Consider the following 19,273-nt stretch of genomic DNA (forward strand, 5'->3'; position numbering starts at 1 on the left):
GTGTTTTATAATAAGGTGTGTATGTTTTATAATAAGGTGTGTGTGTGTTTTCTAATAAGGTGTGTGTGTGTGTATGAGTTTTATAATAAGGTGTGTGTGTGTGTTTTATAATAAGGTGTGTGTCACGTCCTGACCAGTAAAGAGGTTATTTGTTATTGTAGTTTGGTCAGGACGTGGCAGGGGGTGTTTATTTAGAGTGTTTCGGGGTTTGTTGAGCAATGTTCTATGTTAGTCTATTTCTATGTCTGTGTCTAGTTTATCTATTTCTATGCTTAGTTTATTGGTTTGACCTTCAATTGGAGGCAGCTGTTTCTCGTTGCCTCTAATTGAAGGTCCTATTTAGTAGGGGTGTTTTTTCATGGGTTTTTGTGGGTAGTTGTTCCATGTTTAGCGTTTAGCCTGACAGAACTGTCTTCGTCGTCATTGTTTGTTATTTTGTTTTGTGTTCACGTTCCTTCAATAAAGAAGATGAGTTCACACATTCCCGCTGCACCTTGGTCCCATCTTTACGACGAGCGTGACAGAACTACCCACCACCAACGGACCAAGCAGCGGGCCCAGGAGGAGCAAGGACCCTGGGCCAGGGAGAGAAGCGAGTGGAGGACATCATGGACATGGGAGGAGGTAATGGCAGGGGACAAGACCCTGCCATGGAAACAGGTGGAGACAGCGAGGGAGGGAGGAACGGCGACAGTATGAACTGTCCTCGTCCAGAGCTTCCGGCGACAGTTCCCCGTCCTGTGCTTCCAGCGATGTCCTACAGTCCGGAGCCTGCAAAGATGGCCCACAGTCCGGAGCCTGCAAAGACGGCCCACAGTCCGGAGCCTGCAGAGACGGCCCACAGTCCGGAGCCTGCAGAGACGGCCCACAGTCCGGAGCCTGTAGAGATGGCCCACAGTCCGGAGCCTGTAGAGATGGCCCACAGTCTGGAGCCTGCAGAGAAGGCCCACAGTCCGGAGCCTGTAGAGTCGCCCACCAGTCCGGAACCGGCGCAGCCAGAGTCGCCCACCAGTCCGGAACCGGCGCAGCCAGAGTCGCCCACCAGTCCGGAACCGGCGCAGCCAGAGTCGCCCACCAGTCCGGAACCGGCGCAGCCAGAGTCGCCCACCAGTCCGGAACTGGCGCAGCAAGAGTCGTACACCAGTCCGGAACCGGCACAGCCAGAGTCGCCCACCAGTCCGGAACCGGCGCAGCCAGAGTCGCCCTCCAGTCCGGAACCGGCGCAGCCAGAGTCGCCCTCCAGTCCGAGGTCTCCAGCGACGCACATCAGCCCGAGGTCTCCAGCGACGCGCATCAGCCCTGAGCCTTCAGCGGGGGTGGTTAGGTTGGGGAATAAGGCCAGAGCCTGAGCCACCTCCATAGTAGGAGGATTGGGGAGGGGGGGGGGGTGTAGCACAAGAACCGTCGGTGACGGTGGCCACCCTCCCTTCCCTCCCTTTAGTTTGGGATTATTTTTGTTTTGGGGTTTATTTTTGTGTTTATTTTTGTGTTTTTTTTGTTTGAGGTGCATCCGGGGTCTGCACCTTTGGGGGGGGATACTGTCACGTCCTGACCAGTAAAGAGGTTATTTGTTATTGTAGTTTGGTCAGGACGTGGCAGGGGGTGTTTGTTTAATGTGTTTCGGGGTTTGTTGGGCAATGTTCTATGTTAGTCTATTTCTATGTCTGTCTAGTTTATCTATTTCTATGCTTAGTTTATTGGTTTGACCTTCAATTGGAGGCAGCTGTTTCTCGTTGCCTCTAATTGAAGGTCCTATTTAGTAGGGGTGTTTTTTCATGGGTTTCTGTGGGTAGTTGTTCCATGTTTAGCCTGACAGGACTGTCTTCGTCGTCATTGTTTGTTATTTTGTTTGTGTTCACGTTCCTTCAATAAAAGAAGATGAGTTCACACATTCCCGCTGCACCTTGGTCCCATCTTTACGACCAGTGTGTGTGTGTGTGTGTGTGTTTCATAATAAGGTGTGTGTGTGTTTTATAATAAGGTGTGTGTTTTATAATAAGGTGTGTGTGTGTGTTTTATAATAAGGTGTGTGTGTGTGTTTTATAATAAGGTGTGTGTTTTATAATAAGGTGTGTGTGTGTTTTATAATAAGGTGTGTGTGTTTTATAATAAGGTGTGTGTTTTATAATAAGGTGTGTGTTTTATAATAAGGTGTGTGTGTGTGTGTTTTATAATAAGGTGTGTGTGTGTGTGTTTTATAATAAGGTGTGTGTGTGTGTTTTATAATAAGGTGTGTGTTTTATAATAAGGTGTGTGTGTGTTCCAGGTGAGTTTGGGGAGGTGTGCAGTGGTCGTCTGAAGATGCCAGGAAAGAGGGAGATCTGTGTCGCCATTAAGACCCTGAAGGCGGGATACACCGACAAGCAGAGGCGGGACTTCCTGTCTGAGGCCAGCATCATGGGCCAATTTGACCATCCCAACATCATTCACCTGGAGGGAGTGGTCACCAAGTGTAAGTAGGCTCCTGATTGGAGAGTATTTAGCTAAGTTACAATAATTTAAAATGATTTAAAATGCATAATTGAAATAAATATGAGTAAATGTAAACACATATGAGTAAATCAAAATATTGTGGAGCTTATAATAGAGAGAGCCAATCATATGCTCTATATTTCACCTATGGAAAACATAAACTATGAGGTGACTAAATAATCCTGAAAGGGACAAGCTCAGATAAAGACTCTGTAAATCATTACAAACCACGTCTGTGGTTCTGGGTGAGTTTGGAGATAGCAAGGGCGGAAGGGGGGGGGGGGGTCGTTCACATCCCAGCCCGGTTACCCAGAGGGCCTTGGATAGGGGCGAGGGGTGGTGTGGGTCCGGACACGGAGCCCATCCTGGGAATCCCCAGGTGGTTGGAGTCCAGATGGAACAGGTCTGGTCCAGGTCGGCTACAGGGTTAATGTGTCCTGCGCTGTAGCTAGCTCATTAATCATGGTGTCAGCTGTAAATGTGTTTGGGGTTAGAGAGTGATATCCTATCTGCAGGACAGACCCTGTACTGCCACCACACCAGACGCTGTTGTTTAGAGTGTGTGTTGGGGGAGGGGGGTGTACGTTTGGGAAACTAGTTGTGTGTTCACTTCGTAGTGCATTGTGTGCATGTGTGTTTGAGCGTGAGTTTGTATTGATGTCATGCTGGTTTAGCGTTTTATTTATTGCCTTTTACTATGAATGTGTGTCTGTTCACCTTTGATTAGGTACATGTGTGTGTGAGTGTTACCTCAGAGTCCCAGTTATCTTGGCTGTTGGCTGGTTAGATGGACAGACTGCCCCATCTGTCCTCCTCTCTAGGAGATAAGACCAATCACAGTCAGCCATTCAGTCTGCACAGCCACAGCCTGACATGACACAACCATACACACCACAGGCCTGATCACTTATCACAAATCAGACCTCTCAACGGAGAGACAGAATTTAATTGAATTGAGAAGAGAGTGGGGGAGGAAGTGGGAGAAAGAGAGAGGCATGGATAGGGAGGAAAGAAGGGAATCAGAGATAAAGGAAGGATAGAAATAGGAGATGAGCAGAAGAGAGAGGATGAGATATAGAGGAGGATAACACATGTGAGAGGGTGTAAGATTAGGAGAGAGGAGAGAGAAGGAGAGTGCAGGAGAGGGGTATAGTGGGGATTAGAACCATAGCTGTGGGAAGTAGGGTTGCTGAGGGTGCTGCAGCACATTATAGTGCACTAGGTCTTTACAACTCCTGTATGAGCGGAGTGACGCAAAATACGCATCAGCAGACACAAAAAATTCACACTCCCAACCCTAAACATCTTGTCGTGACCATGGGTAGAACGATTGAGAAAGCATAGGGGAGGCTGAAAGACAAACAGACACAGAGAAGATGAAGAGAATGAGTAAATGAGATACCAGACTGGAAACAGAAACAGACTTAAAAACAGAGAAAGTTTAAGCGAGGAGGACTGCATCCAATATCCCTCTCCTTCCCTCTCTCCTTCCTCCCTTCTTTGTAATGACAAAAAGCTTGACGCCCGTTTCTCAGCAATTAGTCCTTCACACTTGAGTATGTCGGTGGAATCTATTAAGAATCCATTATTTGAATTCCCCTCCCTATTCCAATCTAGTTAAAAGGGACTTCCATCTCGCCTCAGTACGGCAGCACTGCATGTCCAAGAGGCCAATTAAGTCTTATTAATTATTGATGAAGTCTAAATATGCACTAAATACATAAATAGGCTAAAATCAGAGACTCAGAACTGAGCCAGTACACCCTGTCATCTTGGGCCTTTATTTATTTTTTCTTAACGTCACTCTGACATAATTAATAACCGTCCATCGTGAGTTGTTAACACTTTGCGCCTTCCCAGCTTTCCTTTAGGAAGTGATGCATTTAAATTCCCACATTTACATAATGTAAGCGCTGATAAATTAGAAAGAATCCTTTTGTAAAGAAAGAAGGCTCCAGTGAGGGTTAGTAGCAGGCCTCTTTGTGTTCTCACATCAGCGTCAGCTCTCTATAATAACGTTCCCCTAACGTTACCTCATTGTTATCCAAACATTCTCTTATACGTTGTCCTCTACCATCCCTAGCCATTTTTTTGGACAGGTGATAATCGGCCTATTGGCGGGGCCCCTGCCCAGAGTTCATTACCAAAAGCGGCAGGACGTATTCAGTAAACAAGACATTAGCATGCAAATAGGCTGGGAGGAAGAGGGCAGGGCTGAGAAGGGGCGAGCTGAGGGTCGTAGGTTAGACGCTTCTCGGACTTGTTTGGCGAGCTGTCAGTCAGCGGCGGCCCGGGGGCAGCAGGGAAAAAGAAAAAACAGAGCAAAGATGGTTGAATAGAGGCTCCCCTCTCAAGTTGAACTCCACATCCTCTTTGGGGTGCTGCTGAAGTCCTGTAAGTCATGGAGCGCAAATCACACATCGCACAGAGCCGTGTCTGACAGCCTCTTGACAATCGGACCATTCCAATGCAGAGTTGGAGAACTTCAGCTTTAGACCCCTCACACCCCTGAGTCAGTTATTTGTAGAAGCACCTTTGGCAGAGATTACAGCTGTGAGTGTTTCTGGGTAAGTCTCTAAATGCTTTCCACACCTCGATTGTGCAACATTTGCCCATTATTCTTTTCAAAATTCTTCAAACTCTGTCAAATTGATTGTTGATCATTGCTGCGCAAACATTTTCAGGTCTTACCATAGATTTTCAAGTAGATTTAAGTCAACACTGTAACTCGGCCACTCAGGAACATTCACTGTTTTCTTGGTAAGCAACTCCAGTGTAGATTTGCCCATGTGTTTTAGGCTATTGTCCTGGTGAAAGGTGAATTCATCTCCTAGTGTCGGGTGGAAAGCAGACTGATTCAGGTTTTCCTCTAAGATTTTTCCAGTGCTTAGATCCATTCCGTTTCTTTTTTAATCCTTAAAACCTCTCCAGTCCTTAACAATTACATGCATAACGATAACATGATGCAGCCACCACTATGCTTGAAAATATGGAGAGGGATAGTCAGTAATGTCTTGTATTGGATTTGCCCCAAACACTTTGTATTCAGGACAAACATGTAAATGCTTTGCCACATTTTTTGCAGTATTACTTTAGTGCTTTGTTGCAGTATTACTTTAGTGCTTTGTTGCAGTATTACTTTAGTGCCTTGTTGCAGTATTACTTTAGTGCCTTGTTGCTGTATTACTTTAGTGCCTTGTTGCTGTATTACTTTAGTGCCTTGTTGCAGTATTCCTTTAGTGCCTTGTTGCAGTATTACTTTAGTGCCTTGTTGCAAACAGGATGCATGTTGTGGAATGTTTTTATTCTGTACATGCTTCCGATTTCAAAAAGGCTTTACAGCGAAAGCAAAACGTTAGATTATGTTAGGAGAGTACATAGACCAAAATAACCACACAGCCATTTTCCAAGCAAGCATAAATGTCAATAAAACCCAAAACACAGCTAAATGAAGCACTAACCTTTGATGATCTTCATCAGATGACACTCCTAGGACATTATGTTATACAATACATCTATGTTTTGTTCAATCAAGTTCATATTTCTATCCAAAAACAGCTTTTTACATTGGCGCGTGATATTCAGAAAATGTATTCCCACCAAAAACTTCCGGTGAATTTCCAAAAATACTCATCATAAACGTTGACAAAATACATAACAATTATTTTAAGAATTATAGATACAGAACTCCTTTATGCCATCGCTGTGTCAGATTTTAAAATAGCTTTTTGGCAAAAGCACATTTTTCAATATTCTGAGTACATAGCTCACCATCACGGCGAGCTATTCAGACACCCGCCAAGTTCGGGGCAACCTAAACTCACAATTAGTATTAGAAATATTGTATTACTTTTGCTGATCTTCGTCAGAATGCACTCCCAGGATTGCTACTTCCACAAGAAATGTTGTTTTTGTTCGAAATAATCCATAGTTATGTCCAAATACCTCCATTTTGTTCGTGCGTTCAGGTCACTATCCAAAGGGTAACGCGCGAGCGCAATTCGAGACACAAAAAGTCAAAATGTTTCATTACCGTACTTAGAAGCATGTCAAACGCTGTTTAAAATACATTTTTATGGTATTTTTAACGTAAAATTGCGACAATATTCCAACTGGACAATCTCTTTGTCCTCAGGCAGACCACTCAATAACTAAGCTCCTATACTCTGCCCAGAGACAGGAGAAGGCTCAATCCACTTTCTGACGGCTTTAGACAGCCAATGGAAGCCTTAGAAAGTGTAACGTAACAGCACAGATACTGTAGTTTCGAAAGGGACTAGAAAGAAGAACTACATTTCTCAGATCCTACACTTCCTGGTAGGATTTTTCTCAGGTTTTTGACTGCCATATGAGTTATGTTATACTCACAGACACCATTCAAACAGTTTTAGAAACTTCAGAGTGTTTTCTATCCAAATCTACTAATGATATGCATATTCTCATTTCTGGGCAAGAGTAGTAACCAGGTTAAATCGGGTACGTTTTTTCATCCGGCGGTGAAAATACTGCCCCCTATCCATATCAGGTTAACAGCCATTAAACTCTGTAACTGTTTTAAAGTCACCATTGACCTCATGGTGAAATCTCTGAGCATTTTTCTTCCTCTCTGGCATCTGAGTTAGGAAGGACGCCTGTATCTTTGTAGTGACTGAATGTATTGATACACCATCCAAAGTGTAATTAATAACTTCACCGTGCCTAAATGAATATTCAATGTCTGTTTTTTTAAAACATTTTACACATCTACCAATATGTGCCCTCCTTTGTGAGGTATTAACCTCCCTGGTCTTTGTGGTTGAATCTGTGTTTGAAATTCAGTGCTCGAATGATGGACCTTACAGATAATTGTATGTGTGGGGTACAGAGATGAGGTAGTCATTCAAAAATCATGTTGCACACAGAGTGAGTCCATGCAACTTATTATGTGACTTGTTAAGCACATTTTTACTCATGAACGTATTTAGGCTTGCAATAACAAAGGGGTTGAATACTTATTGACTCAAGACATTTTAGCTTTTCATTTTAAATTATTTAGTTAACATAACAATAAAAAATACGAATTCCACTTTGACATTATGGTGTATTGTGGGTAGGCCAGTGACAAAACATCTACATTTAATCCTTTTTAAATTCAGGCTGTAACAACAACATGTGGAAACAGTCTAGGGCTGAAACTTTCTGAAGGCACTGTAACAGCAATATGTGGAAACAGTCTAGGGCTGTAACTTTCTGAATGCACTGTAACAACAACATGTGGAAACAGTCTAGGGCTGAAACTTTCTGAATGCACTGTAACAACAACATGTGGAAACAGTCTAGGGCTGTAACTTTCTGAAGGCACTGTAACAACAACATGTGGAAACAGTCTAGGGCTGAAACTTTCTGAAGGCACTGTAACAACAACATGTAGAAACAGTCTAGGGCTGTAACTTTCTGAAGGCACTATAACAACAACATGTGGAAACAGTCTAGGGCTGTAACTTTCTGAAGGCACTATAACAAAAACATGTGGAAACAGTCTAGGGCTGTAACTTTCTGAAGGCACTATAACAACAACATGTGGAAACAGTCTAGGGCTGTAACTTTCTGAAGGCACTATAACAACAACATGTGGAAACAGTCTAGGGCTGTAACTTTCTGAAGGCACTGTAACAACAACATGTGGAAACAGTCTAGGGCTGAAACTTTCTGAAGGCACTGTAACAACAACATGTGGAAACAGTCTAGGGCTGTAACTTTCTGAAGGCACTGTAACAACAACATGTGGAAACAGTCTAGGGCTGTAACTTTCTGAAGGTACTATAACAACAACATGTGGAAACAGTCTAGGGCTGTAACTTTCTGAAGGTACTATAACAACAACATGTGGAAACAGTCTAGGGCTGTAACTTTCTGAAGGCACTGTAACAACAACATGTGGAAACAGTCTAGGGCTGTAACTTTCTGAATGCACTGTAACAACAACATGTGGAAACAGTCTAGGGCTGAAACTTTCTGAATGCACTGTAACAACAACATGTGGAAACAGTCTAGGGCTGTAACTTTCTGAAGGCACTGTAACAACAACATGTGGAAACAGTCTAGGGCTGAAACTTTCTGAAGGTACTATAACAAAAACATGTGGAAACAGTCTAGGGCTGTAACTTTCTGAAGGCACTATAACAACAACATGTGGAAACAGTCTAGGGCTGTAACTTTCTGAAGGCACTATAACAACAACATGTGGAAACAGTCTAGGGCTGTAACTTTCTGAAGGCACTGTAACAACAACATGTGGAAACAGTCTAGGGCTGTAACTTTCTGAAGGCACTGTAACAACAACATGTGGAAACAGTCTAGGGCTGTAACTTTCTGAAGGCACTGTAACAACAACATGTGGAAACAGTCTAGGGCTGTAACTTTCTGAAGGTACTATAACAACAACATGTGGAAACAGTCTAGGGCTGTAACTTTCTGAAGGTACTATAACAACAACATGTGGAAACAGTCTAGGGCTGTAACTTTCTGAAGGCACTGTAACAACAACATGTGGAAACAGTCTAGGGCTGTAACTTTCTGAAGGCACTGTAACACCAACATGTGGAAACAGTCTAGGGCTGTAACTTTCTGAAGGCACTGTAACAACAACATGTGGAAACAGTCTAGGGCTGTAACTTTCTGAAGGCACTATAACAACAACATGTGGAAACAGTCTAGGGCTGTAACTTTCTGAAGGCACTGTAACAACATGTGGAAACAGTCTAGGGCTGTAACTTTCTGAAGGCACTGTAACAACAACATGTGGAAACAGTCTAGGGCTGTAACTTTCTGAAGGCACTGTAACAACAACATGTGGAAACAGTCTAGGGCTGTAACTTTCTGAATGCACTGTAACAACAACATGTGGAAACAGTCTAGGGCTGTAACTTTCTGAAGGCACTGTAACAACAACATGTGGAAACAGTCTAGGGCTGTAACTTTCTGAAGGCACTGTAACAACATGTGGAAACAGTCTAGGGCTGTAACTTTCTGAAGGCACTGTAACAACATGTGGAAACAGTCTAGGGCTGTAACTTTCTGAAGGCACTGTAACAACATGTGGAAACAGTCTAGGGCTGTAACTTTCTGAAGGTACTATAACAACAACATGTGGAAACAGTCTAGGGCTGTAACTTTCTGAAGGTACTGTAACAACAACATGTGGAAACAGTCTAGGGCTGTAACTTTCTGAAGGCACTGTAACAATAACATGTGGAAACAGTCTAGGGCTGTAACTTTCTGAATGCACTGTAACAACAACATGTGGAAACAGTCTAGGGCTGTAACTTTCTGAAGGCACTGTAACAACAACATGTGGAAACAGTCTAGGGCTGTAACTTTCTGAAGGCACTGTAACAACAACATGTGGAAACAGTCTAGGGCTGTAACTTTCTGAAGGCACTGTAACATTACGTGCACATTTCTTGCGTGTTTGCTTGTTAGTGTACGTGATTGTGTGTTTGCTTGTTAGTGTACTTGATGGTGTGTGAGTGTGTTTGTGTGTGTGGGTGGGGTGGTGGTGTTATGTTACAGTAGATATCCCTCTCTCTGTGTAGAGTAAGGAGGAGATGTGAGTACACACCTTTACACTGAACTAATTTAATCACTACGGACTGAGACGAATGGTGTACCCCCTCCCAACACACCACACACTACACACTACACGTTACACACTACACACCACACACACACCACCCCCCACTGCTCTCCTGCTGCGTTGGGCAGTGATGTGCATCGTTTACCTCCATAATCATCTGCCTTTCATTTTCCCTCCCTCCCTCCCTCCCTCTCTTTCTTCAGGTAAACCAGTGATGATTATCACAGAGTACATGGAGAACGGTTCGCTGGATGCGTTTCTGAGGGTAAGTCATGCAATGCAGTCTGTGTACTCAACTCTATATGTGGTATGTGTCTGCTTTCAAATGTTCAGAACTCTAGGTGTGACTATTACAGCCGTTATCCTCTTAATGAATGTTAGCCAAGCAGCGTCATAAAGATTAGCATCATCCCATCCTGCCACTGCATACAAACATTACCTAACATGCATTGATTTGTTTGTTTGCTTCTCTAGAAGAATGACGGGCGTTTCACAGTGATCCAGCTGGTGGGCATCTTGCGTGGCATCGCGTCAGGCATGAAGTACCTGTCTGATATGAGCTACGTCCACAGAGACCTGGCCGCACGCAACATCCTGGTCAACAGCAACCTGGTGTGTAAGGTGTCTGACTTCGGCATGTCACGAGTACTGGAGGACGACCCCGAGGCTGCATACACCACCAGGGTAAAAGTGTGTGTGTGTGCACAAGTTTGTGTTTGGCTGTAGTGTTAATACATTTCAGCATTTTCATGCTTGTATGTACCTACGTATTTGGTACAGTGTGAGCGATACTATTTGCCTGTTACTTGTCAATCACAGGGAGGGAAGATCCCCATTCGCTGGACAGCCCCAGAAGCCATTGCATACAGGAAGTTCACCTCGGCCAGCGACGTGTGGAGCTACGGCATCGTAATGTGGGAAGTGATGTCATATGGGGAGCGCCCATATTGGGACATGAGTAACCAGGATGTAAGTCTACAGTAAGAACATATTCAGGTTTAAAACGTCAAATAATAAGGATGTTATGTCATTATAGAAATATTATCTGTGTAATTACAGCTGTACAATTTTCATGATTACTTCCTATTATTCAATTATAATAACATCATCGTTATAGTGTAATTAGGATGGCTGAGTAATTTCTCACAGTCTACCATCAACCCTAACCTCTAACCTCTGCCCTCTCTCCCCACAGGTGATCAAGGCCATAGATGAGGGGTACAGGCTTCCCTCGCCCATGGACTGCCCCGTGGCACTGCACCAGCTGATGCTGGACTGCTGGCAGAGGGAGAGGGGCGACAGGCCCAAGTTTGGCCAGATCGTCAACATGCTGGACAAACTGATCCGGAACCCCAACAGCCTGAAGAGGACTGGAGGAGAGACCACACGGTGAGACAGAGATTTCTTAGTTTATTCACTATTATTGTAATGTGTGTCATCAGTACTGTTTTATATACTGTACTTCCATACAACATTAACTGAATGGTACACCTTGTAAAATAAGGTATGTGTTCTAATAGAGGTGAGAATTACAATGGTAGCTAGCAGTATGTTATAAGAAGCCCCCTTTAAGTAGGAGCCGTTATTCCTAGGTGGAACTGCGTATTTGTACAGACCCAGAGCTCGTCGGGGAGGGAGGAAATGTTCTTCTTTAACCCAGGGATAGAGGGAGAGAGAGAGAGGGTGAAAGAGGGGGAGGATGGGAGAGAGAGTCCTAGAGGAATAATTAGTGGAACTGAATCCCATAAACAGATTTTACAGGGGGGGTTAGGAACAAGGGTGAGGTCTTGGGGGCCCTAGTAACATCTCAATCCATGGCTCAGGGTGGTAGAGATGGAGAAAGATGCCCAAAGCACCACAGTATTTCGCAACGAAGTAAGGGGCCTGTGTACTACCCCAGAGCCCCCCCCACCCTACCCTGACGCCCCCCAGCCAGACCAAAGTGGCGATTGAACCCAGCAGCCCAAGCCTTTCAGCCAACACCTGTTAAATTATGGAGGAGGGGAGCAGTGGAGCGGGACCGTAGTGAGTGTGCTCAGTCCCTCACCTCGATCGCACCGGCCCTGGGTAAATATTTGATGGCAGACATCGTTGTGAAGCTTAGGAAGGAGGGATGAACGGATGGAAAAGGTGTTGGTGAGTGCCTGAAAGAAGGACCGAGTCATGATGAATATCTGCATGCTAGAGGAGAAGCAGTGGGAGGTTAAAGCCACAGTGTGTGTTGTTAATGTTTTCTCTTTAAATAACAATTAACTAACCGTGTCGGTGACACAAGGGAGGAACTGTGTTTCACTTGGCTTCTGTCTTGGAGGACAAATAGGGATGGGACGCATGCTAGCGCTTAGTTTGTCTAACCTGCTGATTCCAGTGTGTGTGTGTGTGTGTGTGTGTGTGTGTGTGTGTGTGTGTGTGTGTGTGTGTGTGTGTGTGTGTGTGTGTGTGTGTGTGTGTGTGTGTGTGTGTGAGAGAGAGAGGGGAAAGAGACAGACAGAAAGAAGAGAGGCTGAATAATTACAGTTTCTTTTTCAAAGTCTCAGGGTTGACTGTAGTTCACATGTGCCTGGCCCCTGTGATAGGCTAACGTCAGAGGATGAAAAATCTCACTAACCATAAAGCCAAAGGGCACTGTCTCTCTCTCCTCCTCTGGTCCAGATTTAATTGGTTGTTCTGGTGTTGTAGTTATGTCTGAGTGACAGGTGATATAAGAAACAAGAGCAGTGCCATTCTAATCCATCAGTTTCTCACTGCCAAGTTGTATGTCAACAGTTTCTCACTGCCAAGTTGTATGACAACAGTTTCTCACTGCCAAGTTGTATGTCAACAGTTTCTCACTGCCAAGTTGTATGACAACAGTTTCTCACTGCCAAGTTGTATGACAACAGTTTCTAAAAATGTTGGGTTAGGAAGCTCGACACACAGTTAGTGGGTTGAGGCTTATTGATTTCGGTCAATGGGTGAAGATTGTACTTACAAAAAAAATATATATTTATTTGGTGGGTCAAAAGAAAACTCACTAAAGATTTAGGTGGGTTAGACAACTGAAAGTTGTAGATACCGATGCTTTAATATAGTGCAAGTTGTCTGGATGTAGACTGACCCTCTCCCCCTCCATCCCTCTCCGTCCCCAGACCCAGCACCACCCTCCTGGAGCCGGTCAGCCCGGAGGTGGCCTCGGCCCTGGGCTCTGTGGAGGACTGGCTGCAGGCCATCGGCATGGAGAGATACAGCGACAACTTCACCGCAGCAGGATACACCATCCCAGAGGCTGTGGTTCATATGACACAGGAGTGAGTTATGCTTGGTTTACTCAGCATTTATGCATCAAGGAGAGACCTGTCTGACTTTTTTACTGATTTATATTAGGCTGGGTTGACACCTAGAGAGGATGTTAAATCTGTCATATGAATCAGGAAGCTGTCATAGTTTGTCTTGGTTCCTAATGATTTCTTTCCTCCTCTTGTTAAAACAGGGACATGGGCCGAATTGGAATCTCCTCAGCTGCACACCAGAATAAGATCCTGACCAGCGTCCAGGGAATGCTCTCCCAAATGCAACAGATGCAAGGCAGAATGGTTCCGGTCTGATCAACGAGAAGGAAACGACTTCATTTCTAACGGATAATACAAATTAAATATCAAAAGACAAATGAACAATCAAATTGTTTACCTCTTCCATGCACTTTAAATTGGATTTAAAAGAAGAAGAAAAGAACAAGAAGAAGAAAAGTGGGACAAATATGCACTTTTTATCAGATATTAGACCTTGCCCTATTGAGAACGGGATATTTTTCTGTCCGAGCGGCGCTGAGAACGGGATGGACGGAAAGCTTTTCCGAGAGGCCAACTGGAGTGCCTTCAATGGTCTGGAAGGAATTCAGAGGGGATCGCTCCTCTAGGCAAGAGTAATATTTCTGGAAAGTTCTTTCTGGAACACCCACAGAGCAGATTTCTGTCCCGTAACTGTGTTCTGTTCTGTGTGTATGACTTGTTCTCTGTGACTCGCTGCCATACCCTCGACTGTCTTTCTCAGCTGCATCCGTTCTAACACCAACAGACAAAATGGAGGATTCCAACCTTGAGATAAACACTGATGTTCTGAATCTGAGAGGTTGAGGGAGGGAGGGATGGAGGAGGGAGGGGAAGGGGGTTCTGTGTTTTTTGCTCTGTACTGGTCTTGTTTTGTCCCAGATTGGGCTGTTTTTTTGCACTCTGGACATTTTCTCAGAATGTCTTTGATCTAAAAAGGTGCATTCCTATCCCTTGTCCTCCCAAACCACCATCTCATCCCTTCTCAAACATCTTTCATCACCCCTTTTGGATTACAGCCCGCCCCCCTGGGTCTGATTATTGCTCTATGTTCTTTGACGGACAGCTGTTTGGACCAGTTGGATTCTTACTGTGTATTTGTTTCCTGAATGTGGAACTGAGAGCAAAGGAGTATGGAATTTATTTGGACATGACTGTGCACTACTGCGGAGAGATGGATATGTAACAAAATAACAATGACAACCACATCAAAATAAACAAGAGAATACATGCTGGACATTATTCAATCATCAATCCCCATGGTAAGGATCTATAAACTACCCTTCCCTTAGTTCTTTTAGTCAGGTTATCGTTACTCATTGTGTATTTATTTCTCGTTTTGTTGTTTTTAAACAATTATTTATCTTTTTATCTATCTGCATTGTTGAAAGGGCACATACATAAGCATTTCACTGTTAGTCTATACCTGTTGTTTCCGAAGCATGTGACAAATAACATTTAATTTGATTTTAATTCATTTGATTTCTATTTGACGTATCTTTGTTTGCATTAACACACACAAAACAAATATTAACTATAAAACACTATAGTATGTGAAAATATTCAGGTCTGACCTGGATCATTATGTACAGCGTATTTGGAAAGTATTCAGACTTGACTTTTTCTACATTTTGTTATGTTACAGCCTTATTCTAAATTAGAATAAATACAAAAGGGTCCTCATCAATCTACACACAATACCCCATAATGACAAAGCAAAAACAGATTTTTAGAAATGTTTGCAAATGTATTCAAAATAAAAAACAGAAATAACTTATTCAGTATTCAGGCCCATTGCTATGAGACACGAAATTGAGCTCAGGTGCATCCTGTTTCCATTCATCATCCTTGAGATGTTTCTACAACTTGATTGGAGTCCACCTGTGGTAAATTCAATTGATTAGACATTGGAAAGGCACACACCTGTCTATATAAGGTCCCACAGTTGACAGTGCATGTCAAAGCAATAACCAAGCCATGAGGTCAAAGGAATTGTCCGTAGAGCTCCGAGACAAGATTGTGTCTAGGCACAAATCTGGTGGGAGGGTACCAAAACATTTCTGCAGCATTGGTTAGGGAGGTGACCAAGAGATCCTCTGTGGAGATGGGAGAACCTTCCAGAAGGACAACCGTCTCTGCAGCACTCCACCAATCAGGCATCTATGGTAGAGTGGCCAGACGGAAGCCACTCGTCAGTAAAAGGCACATAAAAGCCTGCTTGGAGTTTGCCAAAAGGCACCTAAAGGACTCTCAGACCATGAGATACAAGATTATCTGATCTGATGAAACCAAAATTGAACTATTTTGCCTGAATGCCAAGTGTCACGTCTGGCGGTAAACCTGGCACCATCCCTATGGTGAAGCATGGTGGTGGCAGCATCATACTGTGGGGGGGATGTTTTTCAGAGGCAGGGACTAGGAGACTAGTCAGGATGGAGGGAAAGATGAACGGAGCAAAGTACAGAGAGATCATTGGTGAAACCTGCTCCATAGTGCTCAGGACCTCAGACTGGGGTCAAGGTTCACCTTCCAACAGGACAACGACCTCAAGCACACAGCCAAGACAATGCAGTTGTTGCTTCGGTACAAGTCTCTGAATGTCCTTGCGTGTCCCAGCCAGAGGCCTGTACTGGAATCCGATTGAACATTCCTGGAGGAACCTGAAAATAGCTGTGCCGCGACTATCCTAATCTAGCCTGACAGAGCTTGAGAGGATCTGCAGAGAAGAATGGGAGACACTCCCAACTACCAAGCTTGTAGCGTCATACCCAAGAAGACTCGAGGCTGTAATCGCTGCCAAATGTGCTTCAACAAAGTACTGAGTAAAAGGTCTGAATACTTACGTAAATGTGATATTTCTGTTTAATTTTTTTTAAATAATTACCTGGAAAAAAATTGCTTTGTTGTTATGGGGTATTGTGTGGAAATGTGGAAAAAGCCAAATACTTTCAGAATGCACTGTATATACTGCAGTACTGTTGGCCATTACACTTTCTAACCCTCTGCAGAGCGTACATACTGTAGTACTGTGTAACTCTCTCTCTGCGGTGTATACATACTGTAGTACTGTCTAACTCTCTCTGCAGTGTATACATACTGTAGTACTGTGTAACTCTCTCTCTGCGGTGTATACATACTGTAGTACTGTCTAACTCTCTCTGCAGTGTATACATACTGTAGTACTGTGTAACTCTCTCTCTGCGGTGTATACATACTGTAGTACTGTCTAACTCTCTCTGCAGTGTATACATACTGTAGTACTGTCTAACTCTCTCTCTGCGGTGTGTACATACTGTAGTACTGTGTAACTCTCTCTCTGCAGTGTATACATACTGTAGTACTGTCTAACTCTCTCTCTGCGGTGTGTACATACTGTAGTACTGTGTAACTCTCTCTCTGCAGTGTATACATACTGTAGTACTGTCTAACTCTCTCTCTGCGGTGTGTACATACTGTAGTACTGTCTAACTCTCTCCTCTCTGCAGTGTATACATACTGTAGTACTGTGTTACTCTCTCTCTGCGGTGTATACATACTGTAGTACTGTCTAACTCTCTCTCTGCAGTGTATACATACTGTAGTACTGTCTAACTCTCTCTCTCTGTGGTGTGTACATACTGTAGTACTGTCTAACTCTCTCTCTCTGTGGTGTGTACATACTGTAGTACTGTCTAACTCTCTCTCTCTGCAGTGTATACATACTGTAGTACTGTCTAACTCTCTCTCTCTCTGCAGTGATACATACTGTAGTACTGTCTAACTCTCTATGCAGTGTATACATACTGTAGTACTGTCTAACTCTCTCTCTCTGCAGTGTGTACATACTGTAGTACTGTCTAACTCTCTCTGCAGTATATACATACTGTAGTACTGTCTAACTCTCTCTGCAGTGTGTACATACTGTAGTACTGTCTAACTCTCTCTGCAGTGTACATACTGTAGTACTGTCTAACTCTCTCTGCAGTGTGTACATACTGTAGTACTGTGTAACTCTCTCTCTGCAGTGTGTACATACTGTAGTACTGTCTAACTCTCTCTCTCTGCAGTGTGTACATACTGTAGTACTGTCTAACTCTCTCTCTCTGCAGTGTATACATACTGTAGTACTGTGTAACTCTCTCTCTGCAGTGTGTACATACTGTAGTACTGTCTAAATCTCTCTCTCTGCAGTGTATACATACTGTAGTACTGTGTAACTCTCTCTCTGCAGTGTGTACATACTGTAGTACTGTCTAACTCTCTCTGCAGTGTGTACATACTGTAGTACTGTCTAACTCTCTCTCTCTGCAGTGTGTACATACTGTAGTACTGTCTAACTCTCTCTGCAGTGTGTACATACTGTAGTACTGTGTAACTCTCTCTCTCTGCAGTGTATACATACTGTAGTACTGTCTAACTCTCTCTGCAGTGTGTACATACTGTAGTACTGTGTAACTCTCTGCAGTGTGTACATACTGTAGTACTGTCTAACTCTCTCTCTCTGCAGTGTGTACATACTGTAGTACTGTGTAACTCTCTGCAGTGTGTACATACTGTAGTACTGTCTAACTCTCTCTCTCTGCAGTGTGTACATACTGTAGTACTGTGTAACTCTCTGCAGTGGTGAGCTCATTGAGTGCTGAGCTGTTTGAGTGGTGTGTTAATAAACCAGCAGCCCGGCACCTGAGGCCGTAGAGTAAATCAATAAGCCCTGTTCTCAGATCAGTCACTGCTCTAAACCGCCTGGCGTGTGAATGAGGACGATTAATCACTGACTGAGTCAGCAGACAGCACACCACAGCCGCTCACACCTGGGTTCAAATACTATTTGAAGTAATTTTGAATACTTTTACTGGGCTTGATTGCGCTTGCCTGGTGCAATGGAACCAATAGAAGAGTAGCAAAACTGCAAACCCCGCCCATCTGGCACTCCAGGCAGGCTAAACCAAATGATTAAAATATTTGAACGATTTTAAATAGTATTTAAACCCAGGTCTGCAGCCTATCAGAGCGGCATGACTCAGGAACGGTTCCCATGATGAAGGAAATGTTTTCTATTGTTGGTTTTTGCCAACCAATAATGCAGTGATGTCATTGTATCGGTTGGTGAAGGCTGATGTTTTTGTTAAGCAATGAATGACTAGAACTTTCCATATACTTTAACTGGTATGTGTTGTTGGGCATCACAAGGATGTTTGAGTAGTTCTATGCCAGGCAGAAACTGGCATTCAAACTGAAAACATTCAAAACCAACCATCACTGACGTGATCTCTCACACGCAATCTCTCTCTCTCTCTCTCTCTCTCTCTCTCTCTCTCTCTCTCTTTCTCTTTCTCTTTCTCTCCTCCAGCTGCCGCCGCCTTTCATCAACAGGATTCCTCCCTCTCTCCATGACCAGAATTCCTCCTCTTCTCCTTGGAGTCTCCTCCAACTCCACGATGAGAAATGCATCTCTCCATGTCTGGCACGTTCACTGTTCGGCATCGCTCCGTTTCTCAGAACAGACAAACAGACTAGCGATCCATGACCACCATCAACAGCTTACGAAAACAATATGAATGATTCAGCAACGCTTAAAAAACATTTAAATAATGTAATATAAACTAGACCCTGCTCCAGCAGACGATGTACTTGTTTTATGAATTTTTACGTTTATTTTCCTTTGTGTTTTTGGTTTGCATGTAAAGTGGGTGTATGGTAACAGCGAGCATGCGGTAGTGTGTGTGTGTGTGTGTTTGAGTGAGTGAATGAGTGTGTGTGTGTTTTTGAATGAATGTGTGTGTGTGTGTGTGTTTGAATGAGTGTGTGTGTGTGTGTGTTTTTGAGTCAATGAATGAGTGTGTGTGTGCGTGTTTTTGAGTGAATGAATGAGTGTGTGTGTGCGTGTTTTTGAGTGAATGAA

At 43.7% G+C, this 19,273-nt stretch overlaps 1 protein-coding gene across 2 annotated transcripts in view; it reads left to right on the forward strand.

Annotated features, from left to right (window-relative positions):
- LOC115206529 (ephrin type-A receptor 4) overlaps positions 1-14,606 on the forward strand; it is a 71,941-nt gene extending 57,335 nt beyond the window's left edge. For both annotated transcript variants that reach the window (XM_029773630.1, XM_029773629.1), the window contains exons 11-17: positions 2,267-2,452; positions 10,291-10,352; positions 10,562-10,771; positions 10,907-11,056; positions 11,283-11,476; positions 13,216-13,374; positions 13,557-14,606. In XM_029773630.1, the coding sequence (XP_029629490.1) occupies positions 2,267-2,452; positions 10,291-10,352; positions 10,562-10,771; positions 10,907-11,056; positions 11,283-11,476; positions 13,216-13,374; positions 13,557-13,671 (1,076 nt within the window). In that variant the 3' untranslated portion in view covers positions 13,672-14,606. The remainder of the gene's footprint in view (positions 1-2,266; positions 2,453-10,290; positions 10,353-10,561; positions 10,772-10,906; positions 11,057-11,282; positions 11,477-13,215; positions 13,375-13,556) is intronic.
- Positions 14,607-19,273: the final 4,667 nt, after the last annotated feature.

This window comes from Salmo trutta, chromosome 13 (genome assembly GCF_901001165.1).
Source record: "Salmo trutta chromosome 13, fSalTru1.1, whole genome shotgun sequence".
NCBI lineage: Eukaryota > Metazoa > Chordata > Actinopteri > Salmoniformes > Salmonidae > Salmo > Salmo trutta.